Below are 19613 nucleotides of genomic sequence, written 5' to 3' on the forward strand. Positions count from 1 at the left end.
CCCCGGCAGCCTATGTCTATTGCAGCATAACTAAGGGAGGATTCAGGGTCACCTGGTCCAGCCCTAACTATATGCTTTAGCAAAGAGGAAAGTTTTAAGCCTAATCTTGAAAGTAGAGAAAGTGTCTGTCTCCCGAATCCAAACTGGAAGCTGGTTCCACAGAAGAGGGGCCTGAAAACTGAAGGCTCTCCCTCCCATTCTACTTTTAAATACTCTAGGAACAACAAGTAGGTCTGCAGTAATCTTGTTGCAGCATTTTGGATTAGCTGAAGGCTTTTCAGTGAGTTTTTAGGACATCCTGATAATAATGAATTACAGTAGTCCAGCCTGGAAGTAATAATGAGAATCAGAATACTTTATTGATCCCTACACAGCAAAATCTCCAGTGTTAAATTAACACTGGAGATTTTGCTGTGTAGGGGAAATTCTTTTTCGTTACAGTGCTCCATTATAAAAAAACATTAACAAAGACAGACAATACACAAACTAAGAATAGCACACTATATACAGGCATATATATACACGTAAAGGTCACTTATTAATAAATAGCTGAAAGAGGAAGAACATGTGCAAAAAGGGTGTAGCTGTTGCAGTAAACAGTGTGCTAAGTGGATGCGTTGTACAGGGAGATGGCCACAGGCAGGAATGATTTCCTGTGTCGTTCAGTGGTGCTTTTCGGTAATCTCAGTCTTTCACTGAACGAGCTCCTGTGACTGACCAGCATGTCATGGAGTGGGTGGGAGGTGTTATCCAACATTGTCTTTATCTTGGACAACATAATAAATGCATGAACTAGTTTTTCTGCATCACTCTGGGACGGGATATTTCTAATTTTAGAGATGTTGCGCAAATGGAAGAAAGAACTCCTACGAGTACAATAACCTCAGTTTTATCTGAATTAAGGAGCAGAAAGTTAGCGGCCATCCAGGTCTTTGTGTCTTTAAGAAATTCCTGCAGCTTAACTAATTGGTGTGTGAATAGGGAAGCATGTATAATGTAAACAGAACTGGTCCTGGCACTGCACCCTGTGGAACTATGAGTGGAACTAATTAACTTTAGTATGTGAAGAGGACTCTCCATTTACACGAACAAATCAGAGTCTGTTAGATCAGTGATTCTCCAACTGTGGTACACGTACTACTAGTGGTACTTGGGCTCTCTCTGGTGGTACGCAGTTAATCTCCAATTTCTTTAAGATTAAACAATATACTATTGTGGAATTATGCAAAGACGAGTTCCCGAGGCTCTTCTGGGAGCCGGAATCAACCAGAAAACATCTCCCCGAGCGTGAGTCCTCTATGAAGAGCAGCCTTTCCTAGTACAGAGCAGTACTATCACCCAGGTCCGAGAGAGAGACGAGTTTCTCGGCCGCTCTGCGTCGGAGAGGGAGTAGCCCCACACCAGCAGCGCCTTCAGAGCAGTTTATTTTATTTTATTTAATTAACAAAAGCTGACTCAACACTTTGATTCAGCAAAGACAAAAGTCACTACGTCTGATTACCTTCCTCTTTCTTTTGTGAAGGATTTCACTGGCAGGGTAGGTTCAGCTTGCCATGTGAAAGAGGTGGCGTTCCTTGAGGGTTACACAGGAAACCTCTGACATATGCCTTTTTTTTGCTGAAGATAGCTCCCATCAACACTCTGTCATGGTTTTGGCATGGGTAACACCAAGATGGAGGTTGCTTCCAGTAGCGGCAGGTATCGACCACCCTGTTATTTCTCCAGAAAGTTCTCACAGACCCACAGAAACTACAGCACTATTGTTGTTGATGCTCTGTCTGACATTTATGAGTGCCATCACCTTCATGACGATGAGTGTTACATCCTGTTTTATTTTAGAGTTTCCTGTTTCCCTCGCCTTCTTGATGAGATGATTGGCTACAGAACGTTCTGGCTCATGGGCTGTTCTGATATCAGTTTATCTTTTGTTTGCAGCTCTCCATCCTGTTGCAGCAGAGGGTTTGAAGTGCATTGCATATCATTTTCAGTTATTGGCTCATTTACGGTAAAATTAATCTTGGTGCATTAAACTTTCAGTCTGGTGTTGTGTCCAGTTGTTTGCTGACCTGCAAAAAACTCAGAAAGAACCAAACCCACAGCTGTGTTGTTAATGATTTAGGTACAGTGAAGCCATCACATCATCTCAGTGGGTGTAGTTTGATGTCATTTAACCACAAAGTTTATTTCTAACAACATGTTAGAAATAAACTTTGTGGCTAAATGACATCATTTAGCCACATCATGTAACAGAAGCTCAGACACCCCAGCACCTCCACCACCTCCAGCTCTCTTCCTCTCAGCTGACCTGCTGTCAGTAACAGTAACAGTCTTTATATTTAAGATCATCCTTTGACACCTTCAAAGAAACTCCTCCATCTTTCTGATGAAGCCTCAACTTTACGTTCACATGGAGGAAACATCTCTGCTTTTGCTGCTCTGTAAGTTCAGTCTGTGTGAAGATTCAGCTGAGGAAATCTAACAAAAAGAAAAACCTCAAAAAAACAGTCTGTAGTTTGTTTTTAGTGATGTTTGTCTGTAAGATGAATCTTCTGTACATGTTTCAGCTGAACAATCTTCCTCCTTTCTGCTCCGATTCTTATAATCAGCAAACAGAGATGTTGCGTCTGCTCTGCTCTCTGATCACTTCATTAAACACCACAAACCCTAAACTAACCTGAGTCTTGTTTCTCTTTAATTCTGATCTCACTGCTGAGCTGCAACAAAAACTAAGGTCAGTAACCTCCTTTACTCAGTCTGAAACTCCCTGATTGTGTCTGCTAAACTCAGGCTACATCCACATGTATAGAGGTATTTATGAAAAAAAAAAATCCCATACACATGTGCAAAGATGTCTCCGTCCACATGTAAACGCTAAAAACCCAGTCAAATGCTGTCATTTAGCCGTGTAGAAATGTTGGCCAATTAGAAGTCTAGAAGCATGGGAGGTAAAGAGTAAACAGGGTTCTTAAGTACTCCGGAATAGTTTTTGTATTTTTCTGGAAAGGCAGCTAATTTTGTGTTACTTTTGAAGTGCCTTTGTAGAAATTCATCTCATGTAAACAATGACGTGTCTTAGACTGGGATAGTAAAAAAAGGCGCACACCTTTGATGTTGCATGACTAAATCCCCATTTTCCTTGTCCACATGTAAACGCAAAAACTGAGTTTTTAAAAAGCAGTTTTTAGTGATCAAAAACGCTGTTTAAGTGTGGATGAAAGGTAGGAAAAACTGCGCTTTCAAAAATACCCATGTATGTTTGGACGTAGCCTCAGGCTTGGTTTGATTTTGTGTTTGCAGGTCTCCTCCCTGTTATACTCTGGTGGCTTTTAATGTGGGCACAAATATAAAAGATCACTGTTGTATCATTTTAACCCTCACAGCTCGTCTGACTGTGAGTCCCAGCAGCTCTCAGTTCTTTAAAAGGAGACTTTGTGTCTCTGAGCTGTGAGGAGGACGACAGCTCTGCTGGATGGACTCTGAGGAGAAACACAAGCAAACGACAGAGAGATGGGTGGGGAAAACCAGCTGGTTCGTCCTGTAACATCAGCTACATCGACCCATTGGACAGTGGAGTTTACTGGTGTGAGTCCAGAGAGGGTCCCATCAGTAACATGGTTAAGCTGACAGTCACTGGTAAGCTGAGTGTGTGGAGTTAGTGTTGATGAAGCTGTGTGTAAATGGATGAAATGCTGTAGTTTGTCTCTGTGTTGAGGTGGATCAGTGATCCTGCAGAGTCCTGTCCTCCCTGTGATGGAGGGAGATGACGTCACTCTGCTCTATAAAACAAAGACCACTCCCTCCAACCTCCCAGCTGCTTTCTATAAAGATGGCTCCCTCATCAGGAAGCAGCCTACAGGTCACATGACCATCCAGCATGTTTCCAGGTCTGATGAAGGCCTCTACAAGTGTGACATCAGCGGTCATGGAGAGTCTCCATCCAGCTGGATCACTGTCACAGGTGAGGAGCTTCACTCTGATTTCACCTCCTATTTCATCCACATATTCACCTGAACAGGTGGGATACTTAATTTTCGCTGTCCTCACAGTGTCTTTATAATGACACGTACCCACAGGTGACCCACAGACACCACATGTTCATCAGGTTTCACTCACCACAGAGCATCACTTCTGAAGCAGACCTCATGTTCTGTCAGATTTCATATTTCTTATTAATGATTCTATTGTGTCTCTGTGGTTCTCACTTGCCTTCATCTGTCATCTTTATTCTGGAGATGATTTGGATACATGGACTCTAAAGTACTCTAAATGTACTTATGTGGTCAATTGAACTATATTGGTATTTACTCTGTACTACACTATACTGAAATCACATATTGGGTTAAATTGAGATATATACCATACAATTATATTGAAACACGAGCATTCTGTTTTCAATATTTTTAATCATATTATAAAATTATTAAAATTTTTAGTCATGTTACTGAGAAATTATTCTTTATTAGCCTCTCTGATTCTTCTTCATACTTGTTCAAACTCTGCAGAAGAATCTATTCTGTAAGTCTCTCTGAGGCCTGTACAATAACTCAGAGATAAGAAATTCCATTGTTATCACGCTGCAATTGTTTTTTCTGTATTTGTTCTTTCACAAAAAGTTTACTTCTGAATATAAACTTTGAACAGCAACTCTGTGGCTCTTCAGTACTCCTCTTCATTCTCGTGTCTCCTCCGCTCCACCATCTCTCTTTCTATTTTCACTGGCATGCTTGACTTCCTGGGCTTCTTCTTTGGCACGGGGTCAATTGACTCCGGCTGCCACTGATTTCCTTCATAGTAATGGGATGCTCTCGGAGTGTCACAACTTTCTTGGGAAATTGGGGTGGTGCTGGAAGAATGGTTAGTCAGAAGGGGGTGTTTGATTTTGTCTGTTGCAGAACTGACTACAGGGATCAGAGAGGGAGGGGAACCTAGCGAAGAAGCAGTATGAACTGAATGGAGGTGGGGTGGAAGCGGAGGCAAGACCTGGGGGTTATTTAGGGCAAAGATGGGATTGGTGTGTTGGTTCTGGTGCTGAAGAAGGGAAGAAACAGGAGTTGAGTCAGCGTGATGTGGCATGCTCTGGAGAAAGCAATGTTGGAGGTTTTTGTGACCATTTAAGCCACTCCCCACAGTGTGCACATGTGCCTGTGAATCCTTAGTATGTTTCCAAAATGTGTTGGCATTTCCCTTTTTCCTATACACATACATGTGACTGTCTTGTGTGCTTTTGCGAGCCTGTTTAGAGCCATGTATCTGTGTATCAGTGTGAACGCTTGTGTGGTCAGAGTGTAAGCTGCTGTAGGTGTCTCTGCTGCTGCTCGTGTGAAGTCTTGGGTTTGGGTTGGCGCTGTGTCGGTTTCGACTACGCAGCGAGCTGAAGACCATGGTGCAGCCTGCCACTGTACAGCGATGTTTGATCTTCAGATGGACAGCGTTGTAGTGGATCTTCAGTGTTCCTGCACAAATTAAAATGGGATTTTTATTAGGTTGCTACCGAGCTACAAATAAAAACTTTTCAGGGCTGAAAATTAAATGGTATTAAATTAAATTCAAAGTTTCTTTTCATTAATGCTGGTGTATGATTCAAAAATGAGATCATTAATAGACAAGAGTAGTAGACCTTGAATTAAATCTTCTGGATCTCCATCGGACAGACACAGGTCATTTTTATAGGCTGCTTTACTGGCAGAAAAAAGACTCTCTAAGTATACCATGAAGTAAGGGATAGAGTCTAAAGATAGAGTAAGGAAATAGAGAATATTCAATTGGAGTAAGGGGAACCACAAGAAAACAAGATAAACTATATAGGACCCAAAACAGAACCCTGTGGTACTCCAAAAAATACTTTGTTATCCAAATTTATAACTAACTGCATGTCTGTAGCAGTACTTGTACATAACCCTCACAGACATGAGTAGAACATGCAAACTTTACAAAATGAGGCCCCAACCAGATGGTGGATTCAAACCAAGGACCTTCTTCCCTAATTCCCTAATCCCTAATTTCCCTCAGGATTAATAAAGTATTCTGATTCTGATTCTGATTCTTGCTTGGAGATAACAGTGCCAACCACCACACCACCATGCTGCAGTTAGCGGGGTTAGGTTAATTAGCGATTCTGAATTGTCCAAAGAGGGTTAGGGTTAGGGGCAGAAACCCTGTCTCTCTGGGTTTGTCCTGTGACAGACTGGTGACCTGCCAAGGGTGTGCCCTGCCTCTCGCCCTAAGAGAGCTGGGATAGGCTCCAGCCCAACCCGCAACTCTGAATTGGATAAGCAGAAGAAAATGGTGGGATGGATGTTATACGTAATACTATCATGTTTAATGTTAGTCTTGTTTAAGCTGTCAGTAAACCATTTAAGGATGCATAACTAACATTTACTTTCTATAGTAACAGCATAGATTACGCGGTTAGCCAGCTAGCTGTAACTTAGTTATACAATATCCATCTGATGTTTTTAACTTTGTCCAAGTAAATTTTGTTATCAGTATAGTGATACTGAGGTATACATTACACATTCTGGTCTCTCATTTTGCACAAGACACTTGATATACAGCACATATAAAAGTGCAACACAAAAATTAAGTCCTATATTTATACTATAGGATAATTTATAGTATATATATTTTTTTTTCTTTCAGACTCTATTATTGCACACACACACTCACAAAGGCCTGAGGATCCATACCTTTGTCATAGAAGCTTTTCCCGCAAACGCCACAGCAGACCCTCCCTTTCCGACCTCCTGCAGCAGATGAAGGGACAGAGCAGAGGGTGGAGGGGAGTGGATGGAGGGTGGTAGATGAGGATGGGGGAGGATGCAGGGAGGAAGAAAGTGAGGCAGTGGGAAGAGGACAAAGGAAAGATGAGGAGAAGGAAGGGAGAGGATGTAGAGAAGAAGAATGGGAGCCTGGCACTTTTTGGGAAATCTTCAAAGGTGAGGACGGAGAGGGGGAGATGGGTGAAAAGACTGAAGAGGAAGAAATGATTGTCGATGGGTTTAAGGTAGGAGAAAGGGAAAAGTCACTCTCGTGTTTGGCTGTTCCCCTCTGAAGGTCATAGTCCTGCTCACTGTGGAAGGAGGGATACCACAGCGAGCGAGGCGGGCTTGGCTTATCGGGGTCTGCTTTGACTTTTACGGCCAGTTCTCCTATACACTGAGGTAAGATTGGATCAGTCTCTTGGTCTGTTCTTCCTCCTTCTGGCTTGTGCTTCTCAACCAATTTGCTGCAATGGGACTTTCGTAGAAACTGTGTCAGCTTACTGGGAGGAATAAGCTCCTGATAGAAAAAAAGATGGTAATTGTAAATGTAAGAAGCTTAAATCTGGAGGAACTTTAATGTAAGAGGTTTCGAGTATTTAAAAAACTTAATATCATTTGATTACCTTAGTGGGAGAAACCAAACAGTGGAAGGCCGAGCTTGGAAAATGGAATGGCAGCAGAAAAGAAAGTCCACCAGCAAACTTTTCAAAATGGCGGACATTATTGTTGTGGTCAGCAGGACTGCTTTTTTCTAAATGACAGACACTGGTCACCAGTCGTGAATCTCCTCTTGAACTCCTTAACATCATCATCGTTCCTTCTTTCGTGCTTGACTGGCAGCTGCTGTGTGTGGGTTTCAGCTCAGGATCAGAGAGGATTTCAGCACCGTCTGCAGTCTGAAGCATCAACTCGACTATGGGTCGCGTCTCTCCAAAGCGAAGGAACTGTTTGAAGATGAGCACTTCTTCTTCTGGAGTCACCATAAACCAGCGGTCCAAAACTTTTCCACTGGGAAACTGCAGAGAACGAAAGCTCTTTTAAGTTTGGTTGTTGGAAAACGTCCATCATGCACTGCTTTTAATCAGTTAATTACTGTAAATCTAAAGTGATGCTTTGAGAGCACGTGAGGAGAGGTTGCTACTGGCACGAAAAGTCAAAAAGCTTGCTAAGCTGGATGGACTTATTTTTAAACAGTTGTTTTCTAGTCTTACTGACTACTCAAAGTATTTTAGGCTCAAGTCATATTTACACTGACATTCATACTTTTTACACATTTCAGCACTTCTTCATCTGAGGACAATTTAAAATCGACATGCAACAGTTGTTTTATAACTTCAGCAGAATGAGTGTACATTACGTGTGAATAGTGAAGAACTAGTCCAAATCTGCTAAAACAGAAGCAGGAGCAGTTTTAAAAACAGAAATTCAAGTTTTAGTTTTCTCATTAGTTTCTAAATATCATCCACCTTTTAATCCGAGCCACAGTTATAAAAGCAATTCTTGTTTGATTTTTCCTCTGGGATCTGGTGAAAGGTGTGTACTTCTTCTTACCTGGGTTTAGTAAATGCTTACATCTAATTGGTGCTTTTTGAATGCCCCCAAACTACAAACTCAATTTTGAGAATCCTTAACTTAAAAACCAAAAGGTAAAGAATATACTCATGCTTGCTGGTTTACAATTAATTTGTAATTATTTAATGTTAATCATATATTCGTTTTAGCTGTTACTTCTTCATATGGTATCACAAAGTACAGGTTATTTTAATGTCAGACATTAGATGTTCATATTCACTCAGTCACTACTGTGAGTAGTTTACCTGCAGCATGTAGCCTCTAACATAATCCCCCAAATTCCAGCCCAAAGTGTGAAGTATGTGTCCGACCTGGAAAAGAGAAAAAGCAAATTCAAACGGCTTCTCTGCATTACTACCAATCACAGAGGTGCACTTACTTACCTGCTCTGGGGTCAGGATGCTGTAGAGGCGGTCCAGCAATATCTTGAGACGAACAGGAATGGCCTGAGCTCCGTACAAGACCAGGGAGCTCAGGTCGAACACCACCCCAGGAAGAGCCACCTCCACTGGACCACAGCTGGAGGGAGGCTGGGCCTGGAGCTTCTCCAGTGCTGAAGGGGCAAATACAGTTTCCAAGTTTTGTATTTATACAAATGAAAAATGAGTTACATCAGTGATAATCTGGTGATTAAAAAATATACAAAAAGGTCAACAGTGATAAGATGCCTCTGAAGGCCAGCCACAGGTACGACTCACCTGTTTGTCAAAGCAACAGATGTGTGTTTACCATCTACACACTGCAACATTTGTGTGTGCGAGTGTACAGATGCTTACTCCAGATGCTCACACTGATGTGATGACAGCGACACCTGACTCCATGTCACCATAGTGACAGCACACATCTGCACTCTGAGGGCTAACATGACTACTGACATTTTGTCAAGAAGTTTGTTTTCCACGACTTCACGTTACAAAAAGAAGCCGACTCTGACTCAATACTTAGCTTCGTCAGACACATGACCTCTGTTTTACATATCAAAAAGCACAGTTTTATTTATTGAAATTTATTTAACACAGTTTAATTAAATATTGCCATTTGGGGACTCAAATTTTATTAAACCTATATAAACATTTTTTTTCAGTCTCCAGGACTTTGCAATACACACATCTGTTCGAATACCTGCATTACGGGGACATTAACCTGTCACCTATATTATGGAGACAGTTTTTTATTATCAATAATCATTAAGGCTAATGTTACTGTCCTCTCAAATACAAACAGTGTATGTAACAGTGTAATATAAAATGTGTATCCATGGTATTACCATGTGCCACCCAGCCGTGTCCACAGCAATCACATGACCTGAGCTGTACACTTCCTGGTCTGAAACACACGCAGCTGCAGCAGGATAAAGTGCACCTGATGGACTGCCGAAGCACGACACATTTGAGACTTAAACATTTGCATTTTCCACTTTGACATATTTGTAATAAAACACAAACGTGTTTGCCTCATTAACAGAGTCGGTACCTCCTCTGGGTCTGGAGTCATCCTCACGTCTCGGTCCTGCAGTCAGAACAGAAACATAAGCTCAGGCCTCTGATTGGTCAAATACAACGTAACCTCTATCTGACTGGTCACTGTGATTATTTAAAACTTTATGAATATTTATCATAAATGTGCTGATGACTTCTTTTTTGCAGACATGATTTACCACTGTTTTAAGTACCAATGCAATTGGGAGTAATTGTGAGTGTGATTAATGATAATCAGTTAGTGAAATTCCTTTTTGATAACTGGGTTTTGATCACAACTTATTAAGATTCATATGAAGTACTGTTTTAACATAATATATAATATTATATAGCATTATATATTAATATCTTTATTATTATTATATTCTTATTAATCATTAATGTACAATTTCTTTTCCTTCTTTCTCAGAAATGGTCAGACTTATTATATATTTTATTTTGTTATATACTTAATATAATTTTAAATGATGTTAAACAATCTGTTTTAAAAAATATTTCTATTTTATGCTCATTTAAATTCATTTAATTTAGTGTGTTTCCAACTTTCTTGTTTAACAAATCAGATTTTTTTTTATTATTGTTGAGTGAAATCGTTTTTATATATTTGAGATATAATTTTTTCCCTGATATAGACACTGTATATTTTCTTGAAAATGTAGTGAAATTAATATTTAGATGTTCTTTCTTCATGGTTTAAAGTTATTAGAATGTTTATATTATATAAAAAAAAAAGACATACTGACCTTTTTTGCCGATGTTAAATTCTCCACTGATGAACAAAAAAAGCTCTTCTTTCTATTTTGAACCTTTTCCTTTTTTATTAGGATTCTTGGTTCTTATTTTCCTTTCCTTGTGGTTCTTCTTGTCTTTTTATTTCTTCATTTCTTTTTTCCGTCTTTCCCTCCTCCTCCTACTCACTCTGTCTTCTCATTTCTTTCTATCTCTCCAGTACAAAACTCCACTTTTCTCTCTCCCTCATGTATTTATTTTCCTTTTTAGGGCGCTCCATCCTTTGACTCCACCCTCTAGCTACACTCACTGGATGTGATTGGGCCCTTTTGTTCTTTGTCTCCCACCCTGACAGAATATCATGATTATAATAATGGCAATGATGCTGATGGTAGTTTCATGTTTCTGATGCTTTTCAAAACAGAAGTTGGAAAACTATCTGAAATAAGCAAATAATAATAACAATCATGTGTTGTTGTTTTTTTGTTGAAAACCTGTAAGCCACACACCCAGCATCCCCACCACAAAAACAGAGGTTAGAAGTTTCAAATACAAAAATTAAACAAATTTGGTATGGATAATCAGAATCATAATAATTAATTAATCCAAGGAGAAATTGTATTATTACAGACACTCAGCCCTTTAAAGCCCAAATCATGATATAGTTGCCAAATTTATTGAAATTATTGTGTTTATTGAATCATCTGACATTTTTGTAAAATAATGTAAGTCATATATAAAAAAAAATAGGGCCAAATGGAAATGAAATATTTCAAAGTTAAAAAAAAACCCAACAGTATTTACAAAATGTTACAAGTGAAAACAATCCAGATGTCACAAGGAGGAGTTAAACTTTGATACTCACAGGTGGGAATAATTTCCTGTGATATTTTGTGATGCATCACATGATGTTGATTGAGTCTTTTACTGAATGCGCTTCTGTGGCTGTCCAGCATGATTTTAAGAGAATATGAAACAGTATCTACTGACTGACGCTTGGACAGCTTCCTCCTTTCTGAAACCTGGTGCATTACTGGCGTTGGGGATCAGTTTAATTAGTCTGTTGTTATCTGCTGCACCACCACAGCCTCATCAAACATCCTGAGCATCATCTAGCACATGTTAAAATACCTCGGTCACATCAGAAAATGATTTTTGCAAGTGTTTTTCTTTTTGCAGCATTTTTCTTTTTGCAAGTGTTTTCTGAAGTTGCAGTCCGTTTAGCTTCTCAGGGCCACCGTAGAAGAGGGCCATGTGACACATCAAACTTATTGGTAATGTCACAAGAAAAACAATGGTGTGCTTGGCTTCAACGTAACTTTATTCTTTCATGAGTTATTTACAAGTTTCTGACCACTTATAAAATGTGTTCAATGTGCTGCCCATTGTGTTGGATTGTCAATGCAACCCTCTTCTCCCACTCATCACACACTGATAGCAACACCGCAGGAGAAATGCCAGCACAGGCATCCAGTATCCGTAGTTTCAGGTGCTGCACATCTCGTAGCTTCACACCATAGACAATTGCCTTCAGATGACCCCAAAGATAAAAGTCTAAGGGGGTCAGATCGGGAGACCTTGGGGGCCATTCAACTGGCCCACGACGACCAATCCACTTTCCAGGAAACTTTTCATCTAGGAATGCTCGGACCTGGCACCCATAATGTGGCGGTGCACCATCTTGCTGGAAAAACTCAGGGAACGTGCCAGCTTCAGTGCATAAAGAGGGAAACACATCATCATGTAGCAATTTCAAATATCCAGTGGCCTTGAGGTTTCCATTGATGAAGAATGGACCCACTATCGTTGTACCCCATATACCACACCAAACCATCACTTTTGTTGTTCCAACAGTCTTGGAGGGATCCATCCATGTGGGTTAGTGTCAGACCAATAGCGGTGGTTTTGTTTGTTAACTTCACCATTCACATAAAAGTTTGCCTCATCACTGAACAAAATCTTCTGCGTGAACTGAGCATCCTGTTCCAATTTTTGTTTTGCCCATTCTGCAGATTCTGTGCCGATCTGGGTCATCCTCGTTGAGATGCTGCAGTAGCTGGAGTTTGTAAGGCTGCCATTTGTGAGTAGCTAATATCCGCCGAAGGGATGTTCGACTAATGCCACTCTCCAGTGACATGCGGCGAGTGCTACGCTGTGGGCTCTTGCTGAATGAAGCTAGGACAGCCACTGATGTTTCTTCATTAGTGACAGTTTTCTTGCGTCCACATTTTGGCAAATCCAACACTGAACCAGTTTCACGAAACTTAGCAAGCAGTTTGCTAACTGTAGCATGGGAGATGGGTGGTCTCGTAGGGTGTCTTGCATTGAAATCTGCTGCAATGACCCGGTTACTGCGTTCACCAGATATCGACACAATTTCGATCCGCTCCTCACGTGTCAACCTCTTCGACATGTCAATGGCTGTGAACAAAGAGAAACTTGTAAATAACTCATGAAAGAATAAAGTTACGTTGAAACCAAGCACACCATTGTTTTTCTTGTGACATTACCAATAAGTTTGATGTGTCACATGGCCCTCTTCCTATTGAAAAAACAAAAGTTGTACCCAAGATGGCCGACTTCTAAATGGCCACCATGGCCACCACCCATCTTGAGGAGTTTGCCCCCTCACATATACTAATGTGCCACAAACAGGACTTTAATATCACCAACCATTCCCATGTTATTACGGTGTATCCATATAAATGGCCCACCCTGTATATTTCTGCATGTGCAAAACAAACAAAAAAAAATTAATTGCAAAGAAACTCAGAAGCTAGTCAAAAAGAGAATAAAGTACACAACAGTATGTGCATTTAGAAAGGATAAGCAAGCCATGTAGTGCTTGCCCAGAAATCTAAAAATCAATTAAAATGTTTTATCTGTTAAAACGAAAATTGTTTCCACCTTCTTTTAGCCATAGTCCTGGTTGCAGATTTAAAAACTGATTATTACTTTGTTTCTTTCACAGGTCATCTAATGTGAGAGACACCGCTCTAAGACTACTAAATAAATAAGGCTGCCCTTGGTGTGTCCATCAGCATCTGTGTCCCCTGAGAAACAGCTTCCCCCAGGGAGGAAGGTTCCCCACCCGAGGGTCAGATTGAATCAGGGTGACAGTGGGACTTCTGCCCTGCAGTTAGAAACAGCAACAAGGTTAAATTGATTATATCGTCCTGAGAGTTTTGTTCTCTCAGAGCTTTAATGAAGCAGTCAAGTTCTCTTGTGAATAAAAAGAAAGAAAGAAATGTCACACTGTTCCAACTAAAGGAAGTTAAAGTGTTTTTCTTTTTAAAGAATCTGATCTGATCGTCAGCTAAATCTGAGGCATTGGGAGATAATAATAAATGTTTCTGCTGCACAAATATGTAATTTTCTCTTGTTAAGGACTAAGTTTAGTTATTACCTTTCTCTGTGCGTTTCTCAATAATCTTATCTCTGTATAGATCTTTAAAATAACTAAAATTTTTAATTACTTTCCTCTGTTGAGCACTGTAACTTTCCATATCTAAATACTTTGGGTCACATCCAGAAGTTGAATAATCTGAGACTTGTTTTGAATAGTTACTGCTCAAGATTTTATTTTTATTTTTTTTAAAGTGATCTGCATATATTTTTGTTCACGTTTGTTCACTACACATTTAATTCTTTCTTGGAGCCTTTTTTAAATTAATCTTAAGACCAAAGAGAGATGGAATTAACTATTTCATAAGACATAAAATAAGATGACTGATGAAATATGTCAATGTATTTATTGGTGTTAGAATAAAACTAGTGTAATTGATGTTACCACCCAAATCCTAAACAAAGTACTTTTAATGTTTTTAAAAACCTTTAATTAGAACATTTATTTAGGCTTGATTAAGAACCCATTATGCAGATTTAGGACAAAAAGAAAATTTTAAATTAAGCTGTGAATTAAAATAATCCAGTAGACCAGAGTTCAGTTCAGTCCTTCACACCGAGATCAGCAGAAGAAAAAAAACAGTCATACCAGAAGCAGAGAGACTTCACAGTTGTTCCTCATGGGAACTGAAACGACCTGAAAAGTATCTTGTATTGTTGCTGTGAGGTGGAGGCACTCGCATACAGTGAAGGTAGGGCTGTTGGACAGGCTGTCTGTCTGCTGGGATCCAATGGACCTCTTTCCCGTTTTGATGTCGTACTAATTAAAATATCAGACGATAACTCCCCGTTAGCGCGTGATCATCGCCGCTCCCTGACATACTTCCTGAGCAGAACCTCTCTGAGGGGTGGTGTTTGAAACACAGCAGCGGACCACCCCCTCTTTCTCCTCGTCCTGATGTGTGTTTGTAAGTCCTGGTCCTGTACTCTTGGCTCAGTCTACAGGAAACTCAGTGAACCAGGTTACACTGGCTCTCCGACACTTTAACATTAAAGTATGTTTGAAACAACACTTTAACTCAAGGTGTTTAAAAATACTTTAGGTGCTTTTGTGAATGAACTTTTTGGTAGTTGCAAATGTTGCTTTTACAGCTTTTTGTTGCCATGTCCTCCTAACTTGTTTGAGATGTGTTGCTGCCATCAAAGTCAAAATGAACTAATATTTTTCTTTAAAAGGCTCATTTTCTTAGTTTAAACATTTAAAATGTTTCATGGATTCTATTGTGAATAAAATGTGGGTTTATGAGATTATTGGAAATTGGCTGGCATTTGTATACGCTGCACTAAGATGGCCTGTATTTGTATAGCGCTTTACTCAGTCCCTAAGGACCCCAAAGCGCTTTACGCTACATTCAGTCATTCACACACACACATTGGCAATGGCAAGCGACGTTGTAGCCACAGCCACCCTGGGGCGCACTGACAGAGGTGAGGCTGCCGGACACAGGCGCCACCGGGCCCTCTGACCACCACCAGTAGGCAAACATGGGGTTAGTATTTTGCCCAAGGATATTCGGCATGCAGCCAGGAGGCAGCCTGGGATCGAACCACCGACCTTCTGATTTGTGGCTGACCTGCTCTGCCACCTGAGCTACAGCCACCCAAATTGGTTTTGGTTTTTTTAATTCACATTTTACACAGTGTCCCAACTTTATTGATTACTTTAGATCAATTCATCTCTAAACACGTGATTCTGAGACGATGCAAATGCATGACGAAGTTGACATTCTGCTTCAAACTCAATTCAAATGATCTAAACAGGAATGAAGAATGTGTGGCCCCTTGGTGTGATCCAACCTGACTTTCAGTTGTTCTAAAGAGTTTATTCAAACTAGCTCTTTCCTCAGGCCCCCTGCACATGTTTGGGTTTAGTATTCCTGATCTCCATTTAAACAGCTAATACATTAAAAATTTGCTCTGCTTCCAGCATGGCTTTTCCCCGTCTGTCACTTTTCTGCCATTTGTCACCTCAAACGTTGAGTTCAGCGGGCTCCAGAGGTGAATTTTACATGACACTAAAGACTCTGTGTGTGTTTTGTGGTAAACATATATTTAACAGGACATGTTGAGTGCCTGAGTGTGTCCTCTCTTTCCATCTTCGTTCCTCCCCCACTCTTTGCAGTCCCTTATCCCACCCCCTTTGTATCTGTGTCATTGCTCTGGAGAGTGAGAGGGTTTCTCTTTGTAGCGAGTCCAACTTGGCAGCAATGCAGTCACTGCTGGGAAAGTGTGTGTTTAAGTGTGGGCTTAAATGAAATGTGTGCGCTGTCACAGGTGGAACTAGGACAGCATGCTGGGAGGACTCGGAGATGGAGAAGAAAAGTTTGTGGAGTATTCATATGGGAGATCGAGAACAGAAACAGGACGCTGACACCTTTTAATTCATTCTTTTTGTACTGATGTTTTGTTTTCTTTCGGTGTTCCAGCCTTTAGTCGTATTATTATTTAATGAACAGGAGGCTCAAACTTGGAAGAAAGTTCCTATGATGTTGATAGAAAAACAAACCCATGAAAAGGCGGCTCTTTCAGGTCTTTAATCCTGTTACAGTTTGAGGATCGCGCTGTGGATTAACGTCTGTCATGTGTGTGAAAGGATAACATGGGATTAAGTTGCTGTTTGACATTTCGCGGTGTCACATCAGACTTCAGAGCAGAGGCCGATTCATCACATGAAACAAGTCAGGGCTTATTATCAATACTTTAATGTGGCTGCCGATGGGTAACGATACTCCACCCATCTGCAAACGGCAGGTTTGCAATCCTAAAGTCATCCTGCAAATGAAGTAGCTGTATTTACTGATCTTTAACAAGTTTCAGGGGAACGACTATGGTTAAGAAGAAAAACTGGACAGTTTTACAGATGATTTAAACCATTTGAGAAGGTAATTACCACACAGTTCTAGTGTTCTCTTGAATACTAAGGGCTTCGATTTTGCCACTCTCTAAAGAGAGAAATGGTATAACCTTCCATAACCAAATTTCCACGACCAAAGAACAAACAGAATCAGAACGAACTTGTAATATTTGAACCTCAAAACTGCAAACCAGTTACTTACTCAACAAATATCCAGATCACCATGAACAATATACCCAAGCACTTGGACTCATAGTCCATCAAACACCATTGAAACACTACTAACCATTATAGGCCTGGGGTTCTCAGATAATTCTTTAATATACCATCAAGGTGCACCTTTTGATTTGCCTTTGACTCTCTGGACTACCATTGAGCCAAAACAATTTTCCCCTTTCAGATCTTCACACCTGCAAATGTCTCAAACTGACTGTAAAGATAAGGTTTGTCAGTTTGTTTAGTTTTTGAAGTTCCTGATCTCATACACAGTAAATTCTGCTATATTTCATGCATTTAAACATGAAAGTAGTCCTTAACAAATTTGCCTGAACTCTGTAGAGGTTTAAGAATTACAAATAAAAAGCGCAGAAAGATTTTGCTTCATTGAAAACCTCCTGGATATTATTCCATGGAGGTTAGTGTTCTGTTATTGACATATGGCCACTCCGTCACATCCTTCCTTTGTAGACTGTGACATTTTAAAGCAAAGGCTTTAACTACGAGAAGAGCCAATATTATGGATGGATACTATCAGGTTTTCGTCCCCAGTGGAAATACTTTTACTTCACAGATTCTAACAGTCACAGGAGACATTGTGTTTGTATGTAATTTTCTGGGAAACGCTGAGATAAGCAGCCTCGAGTGCAGCTGCTGGTCACTGTGGCACGAGTCGAAGCGGTTAAAGCTGGCGATCCTGTTGTGTCGCTGCATGCCGGAGCTTATCTTTGTTTCTGGATTACATTTTTTATCCTCTGAGGGAATTCACAGCTCCTCAGATTTGTCATTTGAATCTGGTTTTCTATGAGAGAAGCTGCTGCTTCATCAGGAATTAAACTTAATCTGTCGTTTGAGAGCGGGACAAACTCTGACCGCTGCCTCCTGTTCAATGAACCTGTCACTTTTCTATTGGTGGAAAACACTAACCCAGCTGTCCTCTCTGTGATGCTAAGCTAAGCTACCCACTCCTTTCAAAGCAAATGACAGAGGAGTCAACAGCTGAAGGAGGGAGACAGCTTTTACCCGATTCCAGTGACTGTCAAGGAAAAAGCTTTCTGTGCACACCAGCAGTTTCTTTGATAGAGACTTTAAAGCTTGCATGCTAAATAAAACTAAAACTGTGTAATCTGTGACAAATAAATACTCTAAAAAAAGTAAGCTGGGAAGGACTGGCCACCAGGACTCATAACTGAAAAGGTGAGAGCAGGTGAGCAGGTCATGTTACGCCCACTGAAAACGGTCTTTGTATTGATAAGAGCTGAAGTTTCATTAGGACTGAGTGGCACTTATGTGTATTTTTTCTTTTCTCTTTGAGTTCATTTTGTTTCTCTTTGAGTGCAAAGAAGAACTCAAGACAACAGTAAAAAGCAGAGAATATAAGTTGGATATAAGTATGAAAGGAAGAGTATAAGACAGGAGGGGGAGCTCAAAGGGACTCCTCAGAGACAGAGAAAAAAAAAACGACGAACCCCTCCAGAGGAAAGAGAGTCGCGTTCAGCTGAATCAGCGCGGCTCTCTGTGTGTCAGCAGCTTAAGTCGCTTTGTAAAGACGTCACACACTCAGAGCCCGAGGACATTTCTTTGGCCGTCTCATGGTAATGCCAAATAAAAAAAAGAAGCACACACCGCCTGAGGCTTCACACACACAGAGTTATTGTGCTGATGCAGTAGTTATGAAATGTTTGTCTTGATTGCTTTTCCTGCTGAAAACTTTTGTTTTCACAACTTCAGTTTTGATCTTTAATGTTTTTTATTTTTGCAATATTTTGTTTGGAGGAATTTGTTTCTCTCTGAGGTCATGTATGTTTAAACTTAGTGGTCATTCAGTGTTCCTGAGATTATTATTTTTTGCTTAGTTTATTTATTTAATTGTATAATTTTAATTTTCCTTTAAGTCATTTGTTTTCTACTTTTTCCTCTTAAGGACTCATTTTGTGTCTGTGATGATGTCCTGTGTCCTTAGAGATTATTTGGGGTTATTTTTTTGTTTGTGATCATTTTGCTCCTTTAAAAATTATTTGCTGTGTTCAGTTACTTACAGATTAGTAAAATGAAAATGCTGCCGTCACTCCTTAGTGTTTTTTTTTTCATTTTTAATTCCTAACAGTGAAAATCTGACAATAAATAAGTAAAAACAAATACAATAAACAAAAAAACATACATTTATATTTCTTTAGTTTTTCTGCTTTAGCTGGACATGTATCTGCTCGTGAGTTCTGTGTGCAAACAAACAAAATTTCAGCTCACACGAGAGCGAAAAAGTAACACGAACAGAAAATCTGCAGTGAGGTAACTGAGTAAAACCGACTGAACACACTAAAGAAGAATTTTCACGCTTTCTCTGTGATGTTTTCTTTCACATGAATCCTTTGAGAACGCACTCGGCCACAGCACACGAGCAGTAGCGTCTGAATGACAGCAGCTCTGGTGGCAGCGGCAGCTGCTGATCCGTCACCGAGTCGCCGTCGTAACGCTCGACCATCTGGCCTTCAGGCGTCTGTCACCAGACAGCTGTGGAGAGAGCATGTTTGCCCGCTACTGCAGATGAATAAAGTTTTGGTTATTTGAAGGAGAAGTTTCTAAAATCAGAATGCCTCC

At 40.2% G+C, this 19613-nt stretch overlaps 2 protein-coding genes across 2 annotated transcripts; one reads left to right on the top strand and one right to left on the bottom strand.

Moving 5' to 3' along the window:
- The first annotated feature begins 2938 nt into the window (after positions 1-2938).
- Positions 2939-4011, top strand: LOC146635406 (Fc receptor-like protein 4). Its single transcript, XM_085350104.1, is given in 4 exon segments — positions 2939-2945; positions 3381-3418; positions 3420-3633; positions 3713-4011. Coding segments are annotated over 4 exon segments (558 nt in total).
- Positions 4012-4656: 645 nt separating this feature from the next.
- Positions 4657-9827, bottom strand: LOC146635407 (zinc finger protein basonuclin-2). The gene is made up of 8 exons (XM_085350105.1): positions 9807-9827; positions 9601-9703; positions 8717-8886; positions 8579-8644; positions 7526-7777; positions 6687-7278; positions 5269-5453; positions 4657-5028 (listed from the first exon to the last, which is right to left on the bottom strand). Exons 1-8 carry the CDS (start codon positions 9825-9827, stop codon positions 4657-4659), a joined length of 1761 nt encoding a protein of 586 aa, XP_085206231.1.
- Positions 9828-19613: the final 9786 nt, after the last annotated feature.

The sequence above is a fragment of the Diplotaxodon limnothrissa genome, linkage group LG3 (genome assembly GCF_057381915.1).
Source record: "Diplotaxodon limnothrissa isolate DT_005_m linkage group LG3, D_limnothrissa_male_GT1.1, whole genome shotgun sequence".
In the NCBI taxonomy this organism is placed as follows: Eukaryota; Metazoa; Chordata; class Actinopteri; order Cichliformes; family Cichlidae; genus Diplotaxodon; species Diplotaxodon limnothrissa.